The 15,862-nt window shown below is 37.1% G+C and overlaps 1 protein-coding gene across 1 annotated transcript; it reads right to left on the reverse strand.

The window, feature by feature from the left end:
* Positions 1-9,480: 9,480 nt before the first annotated feature.
* LOC141556948 (V-type proton ATPase 16 kDa proteolipid subunit c-like) lies at positions 9,481-10,603 on the reverse strand. The gene has a single exon (XM_074291940.1). The coding sequence runs from the start codon at positions 10,409-10,411 to the stop codon at positions 9,953-9,955; it is 459 nt and encodes a 152-aa protein (XP_074148041.1). The 5' UTR covers positions 10,412-10,603; the 3' UTR covers positions 9,481-9,952.
* Positions 10,604-15,862: the final 5,259 nt, after the last annotated feature.

Genomic DNA, 15,862 nt, shown 5'->3' on the forward strand with positions numbered 1-15,862 from the left:
GAATTCTCTAAATCTGCACATCTCGAATTTTTTTTTGAGCCATTAAATTCTGTTTATGACATGGGTTTAAGTCCTATTTCTGACACATATTGACTTTGTAATAGTAAGCAATTCATTTAATCCCTCAGTGTCCCCACATAGCTGTCCATTATAAAAAGTTGTAGAACAACTGGCAGTCTGTATTGATAGAGTAGGTTTCCTTACCTGGTACTCTCTACATCAAGAGAATATTGCATATTTTTTTTTTTAATTTTTTTTATTATATATATATATATATTTTATAATATTATCCCTTGCATTCATTTTTCCAAATTACCCCCCCTCCCTTATTCCCTCCCCCCGACGACAGGCAATACCATACATTTTACATGTGTTACAATATAGTCTAAGTACAATACATGTGTGTGAATATCATTTTCTTGTTGCACAATAAACATTAGAATCCGAAGGTACATGCAATCTGGGCAGACAGATATTAGTGCTAACAATTTACATTCCCCTCCCAGTGTTTCCTCTCTGGGTGTATCTACCTCTGTCTATCATTGATCAACTGGAAGTGAGTTGGATCTTCTCCATGTTGAAGATTTCCACTTCCATCAGAATACATCCCCATACAGTATCGTTGTTGAAGTATACAGTGATCTTCTGGTTCTGCTCATTTCACTCAGCATCAGTTGATTTAAGTCTCTCCAACCCTCTCTGTATTCCTCCTGCTGGTCATTTCTTACTGAGCAATAATATTCCATAACTTTCATATACCACAATTTACCCAACCATTCTCCAACTGATGGACATCCATTCATCTTCCAGTTTCTAGCTACAACAAAAAGAGCTGCCACAAACATTTTGGCACATATATGTCTCTTTCCGCTCTTTAGTATTTCTTTGGGATATAATCCCAGTAGTAGCGCTGCTGGGTCAAAGGGTATGCACAGTTTGATAACTTTTTGGGCATAATTCCAGATTGCTCTCCAGAATGGCTGGATTCTTTCACAACTCCACCAGCAATGTATTAGTGTCCCAATTTCCCCACATCCCCTCCAACATTTGTCATTATTTGTTCCTGTCATCTTAGCCAATCTGACAGGTGTGTAGTGGTATCTCAGAGTGGTCTTAATTTGCATTTCTCTGATCAGTAGTGATTTGGAACACTCTTTCATGTGAGTGGATATAGTTTCAATTTCTTCCTCTGAGAATTGTCTGTTCATATCCTTTGACCATTTATCAATTGGAGAATGGTTTGGTTTCTTATAAATTATGGTCAGTTCTCTATATATTTTGGAAATGAGACCTTTGTCAGAACCTTTGTTTTTAAAAATATTTTCCCAATTTGTTACTTCCCTTCTAATCTTGTTTGCATTAGTATTATTTGTACAGAAACTTTTTAGTTTGATGTAATCAAAATCTTCTATTTTGTGATCAATAATGATCTCTAGTTCTCCTCTGGTCATAAATTCCTTCCTCCTCCACAAGTCTGAGAGGTAGATTATCCTCTGTTCCTCTAATCTATTTATTATCTCCCTCTTTATGCCTAAATCATGGACCCATTTTGATCTTATCTTGGTATATGGTGTTAAGTGTGGATCCATATCTAATTTCTGCCATACTAATTTCCAGTTTTCCCAACAGTTTTTTCCGAATAATGAATTTTTATCCTTAATGTTGGAATCTTTGGGTTTGTCAAAGATTAGATTGCTATAGATGTACCCTTTTTTGTCCTTTGTATCTAATCTGTTCCACTGATCTACCGGTCTATTTCTTAGCCAATACCAAATGGTTTTGGTGACTGCTGCTATATAATATAGCTTTAGATCAGGTACACTTAGACCACCTTCCTCTGAGTTTTTTTTCATTAGTTCCCTTGCAATTCTTGACCTTTTATTCTTCCATATGAATTTTGTTGTTATTTTTTCTAGGTCATTAAAATAGTTTCTTGGGAGTCTGATTGGTATAGCACTAAATAAATAGATTAGTTTGGGGAGTATTGTCATCTTTATTATATTCGCTCGGCCTATCCAAGAGCACTGAATGTCTTTCCAATTATTTAAATCTGATTTTATTTTTGTGGCAAGTGTTTTGTAATTTTTCTCATATAATTCCTGACTTTTCTTTGGTAGATGGATTCCCAAATATTTTATACTATCAACATTTGTTTGGAATGGAATTTCTCTTTGTATCTCTTGCTGTTGCATTTTGTTAGTGATATATAAAAATGCCGAGGATTTATGTGGATTTATTTTGTATCCTGCCACTTTGCTGAAATTTTGAATTATTTCTAGTAGCTTTTTAGCAGAGTCTTTGGGGTTCTCTAAGTATACCATCATGTCATCTGCAAAAAGTGATAGTTTAATTTCCTCATTTCCTACTCTAATTCCTTGAATCTCTTTCTCGGCTCTTATTGCCGAGGCTAGCGTTTCTAGTACTATATTGAATAGTAATGGTGATAGTGGGCAACCTTGTTTCACTCCTGATCTTACTGGGAAAGGTTGCAGTTTATTTCTATTGCATATTATGCTTACTGACGGTCTTAAATATATACTCCTGATTATTCTAAGGAATAATCCATTTATTCCTATACTCTCAAGAGTTTTTAGTAGGAATGGATGTTGGATTTTGTCAAATGCTTTTTCTGCATCTATTGAGATGATCATATGGTTCTTATTAATTTGATTATTAATATGGTCAATTATATTAATAGTTTTCTTAATATTAAACCAGCCCTGCATTCCTGGAATAAATCCTACTTGATCATAGTGTATTATCTTGGAGATGATTTTCTGAAGTCTTTTTGCTAATATCTTATTTAAGATTTTAGCATCAATATTCATTAAGGAGATTGGTCTATAATTTTCTTTCTCAGTTTTCGATCTACCAGGTTTAGGTATCAGTACCATGTCTGTGTCATAAAAGGAATTTGGTAGGACTCCTTCATCCCCTATTTTTTCAAATAATTTATATAACATTGGGGCTAATTGTTCTTTAAATGTTTGGTAGAATTCACATGTGAATCCATCTGGCCCTGGGGATTTTTTCCTGGGGAGTTGATTAATAGCTTGTTCTATTTCTTTTTCTGAAATGGGACTATTTAAGCAATTTATCTCCTCCTCTGTTAATCTAGGGAGCCTATATTTTTGGAGGAAGTCATCCATTTCACTTAAGTTATCAAATTTATTGGCATAAAGTTGGGCAAAGTAACTCCTTATTATTTCTCTAATTTCCTCTTCATTGGTGGAAAGATCCCCCTTTTCATTTGTAAGACTATCAATTTGATTTTCCTCTTTCTTTTTTTTGATCAAATTTACCAAAGGTTTATCTATTTTATTGGCTTTTTCATAAAACCAACTCTTGGTTTTATTTATTAATTCAATAGTTTTTTTACTTTCAATTTTATTGATTTCTCCTTTTAATTTTTGTATTTCGAGTTTAATTTTTGGTTGGGGGTTTATAATTTGGTCTTTTTCTAGCCTTTTAAGTTGTAAGCCCAATTCGTTAATCTTCTCTTTCTCAATTTTCTTCAAATAAGCCTCTAAAGATATAAAATTTCCCCTTATTACTGCTTTAGCTGCATCCCAAAGATTTTGATATGATGTCTCATCATTATCATTATCTTGGGTGAAATTGTTAATTGTTTCTATAATTTGCTCTTTCACCCAGTCATTCTTTAAGATGAGATTATTCAGTTTCCAATTACTTTTTGGTCTATTTACCCCTAACTTTTTACTGAATGTAGCTTTTATTGCATTGTGATCTGAGAAGAAGGCATTTATTATTTCTGCCTTCCTACATTTAATTTTGAGATCTTTATGTCCTAGTATATGGTCAATTTTTGTATAGGATCCATGAACTGCTGAGAAGAAAGTATATTCCTTCCTATTGCCATTCAGTTTTCTCCAAAGGTCTATCATACCTAGTTTTTCTAATGTTCTATTTACTTTTTTAATTTCTTTCTTGTTTGTTTTGTGGTTTGATTTGTCTAAATCTGAGAGTGCAAGGTTGAGATCTCCCACTATTATAGTTTTACTGTCTATTTCTTCTTGCAGTTCTCTTAACTTTTCCTTTAGAAAGTTAGATGCTATACCACTTGGTGCATATATGTTTAGTATTGATATGGCTTCATTATTTATGCTACCTTTCAGCAGGATATAGTTTCCTTCCTTATCTTTTTTAACGAGATCTACTTCTGCTTTTGCTTGATCTGAGATAAGGATAGCTACCCCTGCTTTTTTGGCTTTACCTGAAGCATAATAGGCTCTGTTCCAACCTTTTACCTTTACTCTGTATGTATCTCCCTGCTTTAAGTGTGTTTCCTGTAGGCAACATATTGTAGGGTTTTGCTTTTTGATCCAATTTACTATCCGTCTCCGTTTGATGGGATCGTTCATCCCATTTACATTTACAGTTAAAATTACTAATTCTGTATTTCCTGCCATCGTATTATCCCCAGATTATGCTTTTTTCCCTTGACCCCCCTGATCCCCCTCCCCGATATTTAATTTACAGACCCCCCTTGTGACGCGCAACCCTCCCTCTTTTTTTTTTTTTTTTTTTAGGATCCCTCCCCCCTCCCTCCAAGTCCCTTCACTTATTCCCCTTTTCCTTTTCCCTTTTCCTCTCCCCCCTTTTAATGAGGTGAGAGAAAATTCTCTGAAAAACAAATATGTTAATTATTTACTCTTTGAGCCTCTTCTGATGAGAGTAAGATTCACACAATGATTCTCCCCCTCACTAAGTTCCCTCAGATATGGTGTATTTTCTATGTCTCTTCCTGGGATGTAGTTTCCCTCTTTTTATCACTCCTTCCCCTTTTTCTGAACCGACCTCCTTCCCTTTACTACACCCCCCTTTTTTTCTTTTATATCAGTAAAATCAAATTATCCTTGAGTATTTTTTATATACCCACAACAGAGTTACAGTTCTCAAGGGTTCTGTGTACCTTTTTCTGTTTCTCTTCAGTCTTGTGGATGTAGATCAAATTTTTTGTTTAAGTCTGGTTTTTTTCTTAGAAACATATAGAATTCCTCTGTTTCATTGAATGACCATCTTCTTCCGTGGAAAAAGATGCTAAACTTAGCTGGGTAGTTCATTCTTGGTTGCAGTCCTTGATCTTTTGCCTTACGGAATATCAGGTTCCAGGCCCTTCTATCTTTTAATGTGGAGGCAGCCAGATCTTGGGTGACCCTTATTGTGGCACCTTGGTATTTAAATTGTTTTTTTCTAGCTGCTTGCAGGATTTTCTCCTTTGTGTGGTAATTCTGCAGCTTAGCCACAATATTCCGTGGTGTTCTTTTTTTAGGGTCTATTTCAGAAGGAGTTCGATGAATTCTTTCCACATCTACTTTCCCTTCTGTTTCTATTATCTCTGGACAGTTCTCTTTGATAATTTCCTGTAAAATAGAATCTAGGCTCTTTTTTTGGTCATAGTTTTCTGGAAGTCCAATAATCCGCAGATTATCTCTCCTAGATCTATTTTCCAGGTCTATAGATTTTCCCAGTAAGTATTTGACGTTGTTCTCCAGCTTCTCATTTTTTTTGTTTTGTTTGACTGATTCTTGGGTTCTCTGTGAATCATTCATTTCTATTTGTTCCATCCTGACTTTTAAGGAGTTATTTTCTTCTTTCACAGTTTTTAGTTCTTTTTGTAAATGCCCAATTTCGTTTTTAAATGAATTGTTTTGCTCTATTGAATTTTTTTCCATTTCCCTAATTTTTTTTTTTTGAGAATTATTTTCTTTTTCCAATTCAGAAATTCTATTTTCTTGAGACTTTTTTATCTTTTCCAATTCAGAAATCCTACTTTCCTGTGTTTTTTTAACCTTTTCTAATTCACTAATTTTGTTTCCCTGCATCTCCTGTGAATTCTTTATTTTTTCCAACTCCAATTTCAGGACGTTGTTATTCTCTATCATAACTTCCCTTTCCTTGCCCCATTTTTCTTCGATCTCCCTCAATTTCTTAAGAGCTTCTTCTAGGAGAGAGTTATGTGATGGGGGGCAGGAATCGTTCCCCTTTAGGTTGTTATCTTCTGAATCTTTGCTGTTAACTTCCTCGGGGTTGGATACCCGCTCTTTCTCTGTATAGAAGGAATCTATAGTTTTTCTAGCTTTTTTGCTCATACTTAAAAAATGTTTTGGGGTCTGTCCCTGGGGTAGGAAATTATTTACTTCTTTACCAGCTTCCTCCCAGACCGGATGGATGCAGCGGCCCCTGCGCCCGCGCTAAGAGAGAGCTCTGGGAGAGAGTTCCCCACCCCCTCCCTGGAAGTGCCTCAGAGGTGATTAGCACTGCTGTGCTTTGAGGGCGTAGAATAGTGAAGACAGCAAGAAGCTCAGCCTATGTGTCCGGGTGGGGAGTGGATGTCTGCAGCAGGTGACGTGAGAAGCCCCTGTGCTCAAACTGGAAGTGTCTGCCAGAAACCGCGGTCCCTAGTTCAAAGGTTCCGCTTCTCTGGGACTTCCTGGAGCTGAGTTCCACTCCCTCCAGCTAAGCTAGGCAGTGTGTGTTGCCTTGGGCCGTATCCACCCACTTGTCAGTCTCTTAACTATTCTCAGGAGGTAGCTGAGGCCACACCCCCTGGTGCCGAGTCTGCCGAGTCACCCCCAGGGTGGGGGGGGGGGAAATCTAATCTGAGTTTTAAAATATTTTGGCTTTCTCTTCTGAACTGCTAAATAATTAGCAGAGAAGAGCTAACAGCCTGTGCCAGATTCCTTTACCTCAGTGGCTTCTCTGATCCCAGAGCCCCTCCCAGCGCAATGGGCGCAGTGTGCCCCTACCCCACCGTCTGTGCTGGTCTTTCTTATTCCTCCCCTGAGAACTGACCTTTCCTGTTGAAACTCCAGATTCTCTTCAGCTGGTAAGTCGTGCTTCCAGTCCTTGTGGTATCTATCAGTCCTGAGCTAATTTTGAGACTTAATTTATCTAATTGGTTGTGAGGGAGTGAGGACGTTCACTGAGTCGTGTGTTTCTTCTCCGCCATCTTGGCTCCGCCCGAATATTGCATATTTTTAAAAAATGTTATTATTTTAAGTTACATTATTTAAAGAACAACTGAGTGTCATTTTTGACTTTTGTAAATACCCAAATTACAAAGGGCATATGAAGATATTCTGCATCCAGAGAAATGATAGAAATATATATAAAATGGTTTTACATGTGTGTATATATACGTACATATTTGCGTCTGATGTCTAATGGTAGCCATCTCTAGGGTGGGATGGGGAGAAAAGAAAGAAAAAGTTCCATGATAACTATATAATAGTTCCATGATAATTATATATTTAAAAGGAATAGTAAATTGTGTATAACAGATTTGTAGATTTATATGCGACCATCTTTTTTTGTATTCTATATTATGGAAATATTTGCTTAATTTCTTAAGTTCAAAATAAAATTTTAAAAAATTTAAATATAAAAGCCTAAAAAAATAAAAGTTCTTTCATACATATCCATAAACTTATATTTGCCAATGGAAGATAGACATGTATAGAGATTGTTTTAGTTATACATGAGAGGCAGAAAGATATAATGGATAATGTTGTAGTGGCTGGCTGAAGAGTCAGAAAGTCCCAGGTTCAAGATTAACTTCTTACATATACTGGCTTTGTGATCCTAGATGGGTCATTTTCCTTCTCGGATCCTTAGGCTAAAGTTGTTTAAGTCTTGAGACTGAATATAGGAGTTGCAACATTATGATTTATTGTCAGTAAATGTTTGATTTGTATACCTATATATTTGGGGTCATTAAAAAACTTCATGCAAAAGGTCTTGAGTGGGGAAAGCCCTGCCTTAGGCAACTCTCAAAGTATAAGTTGTAGAATATTCAATGATCTGCAATTGGAAGTTTCTTACCAGCTTTCTCCAAAGAGGGCATACATAGCCCAAGAAAGGTACAAATATTAGAACCTTTATTTATATTTATTTTAAAGTTATAAAATAAGAAATGAATTAAACTTCATTAATGTTAATATATGATTCATTGGGACCTGTAGCTAGTTCAAATGTCCAATGATTATAGTATATGGTATGGGAGATAACATAAAGGCTAAAAGCTGTATAACACAGAGGTGTTTAATTATGGTATTTTAAGAGTATTGTGATATATATTTTTCTAATCAAATGATTTTATGAGTTGCATGATCAAGTTTTAACTAGACTAATTCTCACAAAACAGAAATATGGCATTAGGATTCTTGCAAAGAAACTATATTTGGATATCATGTTAATAATATGAGTGAATTAAATGTTGATGCTTCCACTCAACTCTTCATAAAACACATTAGAAAATAAAAACAAAGATCTAATTGGATTTGAAAGTTGACCTCTCAAAACTGAAATGAAGATTGTTTGAAATACACATTTATAATTCATTATGTTGAGAGATAGGAAAGGGGGAACCCCGTTTTGGTCGGCACAAAGATAGAAAGTCCCATGACTGCACAGTATTCCCTGTAAATGAATTTATAGGCCTGAAAACCTAGATTGATAAGAAAAAAAAAAAAAAAAGGGTTTATTGTAGGGATTTTAGAAGTAAAGTTAAAGGTAGAAAGATGCCAGGGCCAGAGGTGGTCGCTGGGCGGGCAGGAACCCTTACATGGCCAGAAGGATACCATGTTGGGGGGAAGTGCTCCTGCAAAGAGAGAGTTCCAGTTTGGCTCTTTTTATGCCTAAAAGGGGCTTGTGGGTGATGCCCCAAGTTCCTGGTAAGCTTTCAGCCAGGGTCAACATTGAATAGAATTCAATGGGTTTAAACTGTGGGGGTTGGGAAAACTCAAGTTAGTTCAGATCCGGTGGGGGATGGGACAGCTGAGTGACCAGGATTTGTAAATTAAAGGTCAGCCATGGGGGTTGGGGAATCAGAAAGGAATCTTAAAGTGATCTCAACCCCCATCAATTATCATTAATATCTTTATCCTAAATGTATATTAACTTAAAATATTAACTAATGATACTATGAAACTAGCATGATTAGTAAGATATTTAAAACTAAGATTTGGCTATTAAATACTATGTAAGAGTGTCATCTATGGACATACATCTGAATACCTAAATAATTTAGAAGTAAAATTTTCTAATCTCTGTAAAATTCTTTCAAATGAAAGTGTTCCAGTGGGTTTTGAACCCATTTGTTAAAAGCATAAAGATGCAACATCTTCTGATTAGTTTTAAAGAATTGATTGACATCAGAGAAAATAGAAATTTACTAGGAAAAGTTTACCAGAAATTGGATTTGACAAATGAAAATCATGAATTAGTTAAGTATAGCCAATGATGAACCTCTATATCTCTATAATATATATATTTACATATATAGATATATAATATATTGATATCTAGATCAAGTGTTTTTTTCAGCTCTGATAGACATTAAAATCAAATATCAAATAAATCAAAATCAGGAACGGAGGAATCACTGAATCATAAAGCGTTAAACTAAAATGCTTTTTTTTAAATGAAGCATATTCAATTAGACTGGTCTTCATAAAATTTTCGGTAACACTTTTTATTGAGAGCAAAAAAAGCTTTTGTATTGTTAATGAAGGAGGTGTTTATTTCATTTTTTATCTTTTTTTAGTTTCTATTTTTTGTGATATATTATCATATAGGAAATCTATGTATATTACCGACTATTGACTCATTTTTCCAACCTTAACTCTTTCTAGTACATGGGTTCTCAGAGGGCAAATCTTTATAAATATCTAATGAAGAGAAAAGTGACAGTTGAAATTCGTCTTTGCGTACAGCGGATGCAGCCTGGCAGCCGGCTCCAGGCCAGGTGCCGCCAGTGTGGGAGGATGGACACTGAGTCCTGGAGATGCAGGACCAGCTTCCACCGGCCAGCTGCACGGCGGCCGCCGGCCATGGAGACATCGGGAGCCGGGGGGCTTCACGATGGGCTCGAGGTCTTCTCTGCGGCTGCTGGGGAGGCGGGGGCCGGTGCGCAGGAGGGGAGCGGGGGCTACTTTGTGGAGAGAATGAGGGCCACGATGAGGCCGTAGAGGCCGAGGACCTCGGCGAAGATCAGGACGAGGATCATGCCCACGAACAGCCGCGGCTGCTGCGCCGACCCCCAGACGCCGGAGTCCCCCACGATGCCGATGGCGAAGCCGGCCGCCAGCCCGCTCAGGCCCACGCTCAGGCCGGCCCCCAGGTGAAGGAAGCTCTTGAAGAGGCTGATCCCCGGGCTCACGGCGTTGGCGATGAGGACGGCCACCACCAGGCCGTAGATTGCGATGATACCAGCCATGATGACGGGAATGATGGACTTCATGATCACGTCGGGCCGCATGACGGCCACGGCTGCGATGCAGGTGCCGCTTTTGGCCGTGCCATAAGCCGCGCCCAGAGCGCTGAAGATCATGGCGGCCGAGGCGCCCAGGACGCCGAAGAAGGACGAGTACACCGGACCCTCAGCCATGGCTGCGCAGCGGGCAGGCAGGATGGCGGATGGGGCTGGGCAGGAGGCCGAGCACGGGACCGGAGCGCGGCTAAAGGGCTGGAAGTCGGGCTGGAAGTCAGGCCGCAGACCTTCGGGAGATACTTATTTATTAAGAAGAGACTGCAGGGACCCAAACACAAAAAAATCTACCCCCGATATCGTGATGCACTCTCTCTGTACATTCACTTGGTCTTTAAGGAAAGTATTTAATACATTTAATTTACAAAATTCCCTCTCCCCCTGTCCAAACATATGGTATTTCCTGGCCCTCGAGGACTTTCTTCCCCCCCCCCCCCCCATGGAGTTCCCGCTGCAATCACTTCCAAGTAACAGAAGATGAGTAACTTTATTTTTTTATATACTTTATTTTTTAAATTAATTTTATAATTATAATTTTTTTTTGACAGTACATATGCATGGGTAATTTTTTACAACATTATCCCTTGCACTCCCTTCTGTTCTTTTTCCCTCCTCTACACCCTCTCCCCTAGATGGCAGGCAGTCCCATACAGGTTAAATGTGCTACAGTATATCCTAGATACAATATATCTATGCAGAACCGAATTTCTTGTTGCACAGGAAGAATTGGATTCAGAAGGTAAAAGTAACCTGGGAAGAAAAACAAAAATGCAAACAGTTTACAAGATGAGTAACTTTCTTGCCCAGCTGATGAGCTACTCCTTGCTGGGCCTGGATGCTTCTCTGGGGTATTCTCATAGGGGTGGGGGTGCAGTGGACTGAGAACCAGGCTTGCAGCCAGGAAGATGTGAATAACAATTCTCTCAGATATTTACCAGCTTTGTGAACCTGGGCAAATTAACTTAATACGGTTTGCCTCAGTTTCTTCATTGGTCAAATGAGCTGGAAAAGATGGCAAACCATTCCAGTGTCTTTGACAAGAAAACCTTGAGGGGGGGGGTCACAAAGAATGAAAAACAGCTGAAGGGCATTAGACAGATTATAGCAACTACCAATATTGCTTAGGATACTGAGTGTTTCACACAAATTTAGAAAATAGAAATAGGCAGATCTTAGCTGGAGAAAGAAATGGTCTGAGACCATTGGGGTCTCACTCTCCTCTAGGAGGGGCATACCTTTCTGTCCATAAGGGAAACTCCCAAGATAAGTAATCTCATTCAATTTTTGAGTTGAATTGAATTGAAAATCAGTCTCCAGGATTCATCTGGTGATAGGCCCTAGGTTTCCCACCAAAGATCAAAGCAGCCCCCAAATATCTAGTGCTGTATGCCCCAAAAGTTGTAACAGGATTTTGCCTGCTAAGAAAGCTGTCTTTTTAGTGTTTTCTTAACCCACCTTTGCCAATTCCTAATCAGGAGCTATTTGCCTTTCTGGACTTGGCCCATTGATGAAGATATTTTCTTCTCAGTGTAACTCCACCTTTGAAAAACTATCTTGCCAGGATTCTTTGCCCACAAAGAGTCTTTTTTTTTTTTTTTTAAATGTTTATAGTTTTTATTTACTAGATATATGCATGGGCAATTTTATAACATTGACACCATTGACAATTGCCAAACCTTTTGTTCTAATTTTTCCCCTTCTTCCCCCCTCCCCCCCACATGGCAGGTTGATCAATATATGTTAAATATGTTAAAGTATAAATTAAATACAATATATGTGTACATGTCCAAACAATTGTTTTGCTGTACAAAAGGAATCGGACTTTGAAACAGTGTACAATTAGCCTGTGAAGGAAATCCAAAATTCAGGCAGACAAAAACAGAGGGATTGGGAATGCTATGTAGTGGTTCACACTCATTTCCCATAGTCCTTTCTCTGAGTATAGCTGGTTCTCTTCATTATTGAACAAATGGAACTAATTTGGTTCATCTCATTGTTGAAGATGGCCACATCCATCAGAACTGATCATCATATAGTATTGTTGTTGAAGTATACAACGATCTCCTGGTTCTGCTCATTTCACTCAGCATCAGTTCATGTAAGTCTCTCCAGGCCTTTCTAAAATCATCCTGTTGTTCATTTCTTATAGAACAATAATATTCCATAACATTCATATACCACAATTTATTCAGCCATTTTCTAATTGATGGGCATCCATGTAGTTTCCAGTTTCTGGCCACCACAAAGAAGGCTGCCACAAACATACTTGCACATACAGGTCCCTTTCCCTCCTTTAAGATCTCACAAAGAGTCTTAAGTGTAAATAAATCCCCTTTTGCCACACAGACTTCAAGTTTTCGAATTCTTTCACAAGGGATCTGCAGCATCGACCAGAGGGGATCTCTTACCTTTAATTCTCGCACCTCATCAATATGACTGAGACAGAAGAAAGAAAGATGCTATATAATGATCACATTGTAATTGAGTTAGCTCATATGAGCTTTTAATTTTCTTGCTGCTAGAAAAAGATGAGAGGTTGTTCCAATCTTTTCTATACCAGTCAATTCTGGCTTAATAGCCAGTTAAAAGATGTTTCTGTTAACATGCAGACAGAAAAATGTAAGAGAATACTTGCTCCTGTTCTGAAGTGGAAGGAAGATTCTCTCCATTACTCATACATGGAAGCAGGTTCACGAAAATTTTGTATATTAAATGTATTCTGTATAATCAACTAGGAAAGTCAAACCCTTGCATGCTAGTCCTCCATTATACATGTGATTTATAAATAAATATGCATCTACTAGGAATATATACTCAGTTTTTTTTTAAACTTATAATGGCGATTGTTCAAAAAAAGTTTAGAGACCACTGTCCTACACCAATGAAAATCACAGATCTAGATACATATTTATACATACATTTATACATATATATTTATAGACACATGCATTTGTATCTCTATATATTCATGCATGTGATTGTATTTGCATTTATATAATACCTATACAAATGGAAAAAAGATGCATGCAATCTGCCAAAGTTAGAGCTTTCAGCCTAATTTGTCATGGGTAAGGAAGGCTTGTTTGGTGTAATTTTAGAGAGTGGGAAGTTCCCATTGCCGCAAAAAAATCATTGAACATATTTACTGATTCTTGAAATTTCCTCTTTAGAGCTTTAAAGCTTTTAATATGCCTCATTTTCCTCTCCCTTCTACTAAAACTCCCTTGAAATATTGATTCTTTTAAGGTCTCTTAAGGAATTGGGTATTTTGGGATTTTAATGGATTTCTGAGTTCCTTGGCTTGATTACTTTTGCTAATGTAATCTTGGAACTCAACACTTTCTCTGTGATTCTCATCCATATCTTTTCCTTAAATATTTCCATTAAACCTCCAGAGAGGCATCTGCCTCTCTGAAGGTCTATATTTTGTTTCCTTCTCTTTTAAAATATCTTAGGGGTATCAGTGTAGCACTCAGTCTATCCATCTGTTATTTCTCATTCTCCTTAAGTGACTAGTTATTATTACACAATGCAAACTGAGGATTTAAGAGCAGATTTCAATTTTGTGGAGAAGAAGGGAGAGCCTCAATTTATAAACTGAGGGAGGGAGAAGGTTTATCTAGTCTACATTCATTCCTGGGCTTGGCCCTACTTTATTGGTTAAGCCTTAGAGTTCCCTGGAATCTTTTGTTAAAATAGAAATATTAAGGCTGGAAGGGCTAGGGAATTAAACCTTTGCTAAATATTAGTTAATCAGCATTCTTTCCTGCTGAGAGGTTGTCAGGATAGATAACCCTGAGGGAGGAGACTGAGCTAGTAAGGAAAACTGGACTTTGTATCTTATATAAGATTGTACTGGGTAGACTTAGGTCATAGGATCTATTTGGAATCAGGTGACTTAGGAGTAAATCTTATTTGTCACTGTATAGATATTTGAATGATACTGAAACTTGGCTCCCATCAGATGACACAGCCTTCTTATCCACACTTTCCAGTACTGGCTGAACCGCTATTCATTCTCCTGTGCTCACTGGTGGAGGAGGGATAGTTGGGAATACTCCTTGCTCTCCCTCACCACTTCCAGTTCTCTACCTCCATTGTTCAGCAATCTCTTTTTCTTTGAGGTTTTTGCTATTCATATTTACTACCCAATCAAAATCTTGGAAACATATATAGGGCCATCATGTGGAAGTAAGTTTGAAAATGATATAATTTATTGGCTTGTTGGAGAGGTTGATAATTTATTTCCCAAAGATTTTCAAGACCAGTCAGTCATTATTCAAACACTCAAATAGTTCTGATTGCATGGATTTGCAAGTTATCTCCAGTAATGCAGATCCAAATCCTATCTATATTTATCTATTTTTGTAAACTCTTGTCCATGTCCTCCCATAAAGTCACTAAAGAGGATATGCCTTCCATTCTGAAAGGAAAAGCCACATAAAGATTATAGAATTACTGAAGAATTTATGTATGTTTTTATATGAATCAATTAAAATTCAATAACATTGTTTTATATATATATACTTCAAGCAAGGCAAGTGCTAAGAATACTTTGATATCTTTGATTTCATTGATGTAGATATTTCTGCATAAAAGTCAGGCCTTCCCCAATATGCCCTTTGTGAAAACCACAAGAGATAGTCCTTGCATAACCCCTCTACCTGCAGACCAAGTTATCGAAAGAATAATATTTGAGTTATGGAGTATTATTGTTCTGTAAGAAATGACCAGCAGGATGATTTCAGAAAGGCCTGGAGAGACTTGCATGAACTGATGCTAAGTGAAATGAGCAGGACCAGAAGATCATTACATACTTCAATAACAATACTATATGATGATCAATTCTCATGGAAGTGGCCCTCTTCAACAATGAGATGAACCTTAAAGGATATGAACAGACAATTTTCAGATGATGAAATTGAAACTATTTCCACTCATATGAAAGTGTTCCAAATCACTATTGATCAGAGAAATGCAAATTAAGACAACTCTGAGATACCATACATACCTGTCAGATTGGCTAAGATGACAGGGAAAAATAATGATGAATGTTGGAGGGGATGTGGGAAAACTGGGACACTGATGCATTGTTGGTGGAGTTATAAATTATAATTATAATATTATTATATATTATATATATAATATATGTATAATAATTTATATCAAATATTATATATAATATATATTATATATTATAATATTATTATATATTATATATAATATATATATATATATATATAAGAAATAGGATTTGAGTTAAACGGGAAACTGAAGACTTCTCAGAATAATCTTGAGTAATTCAAGACTTCATGCCAAGGCTCTGTTTAATTATTAGGCTCTGGGAGAAGAGCAAAGGCTTGCAGAAAACGTTTAAGAGATAACCCCCTTACTCAAAAGCTTAGAGAAAAACCTGAATAATTGTTTCATGGCCTAGAGATATCTAGCTATCCCTATCTGATTGAGAAAAGCCTGAAACAGTTACTAGCTCAATAATTTAGAAACCTTTAACTGCCCTTGCTTAATAGGATTATTTACTTTTGAAGCAAAACAGACCCCTTTTTCTTAATA

This window comes from Sminthopsis crassicaudata, chromosome 2, assembly GCF_048593235.1.
Source record: "Sminthopsis crassicaudata isolate SCR6 chromosome 2, ASM4859323v1, whole genome shotgun sequence".
Lineage (NCBI taxonomy): Eukaryota > Metazoa > Chordata > Mammalia > Dasyuromorphia > Dasyuridae > Sminthopsis > Sminthopsis crassicaudata.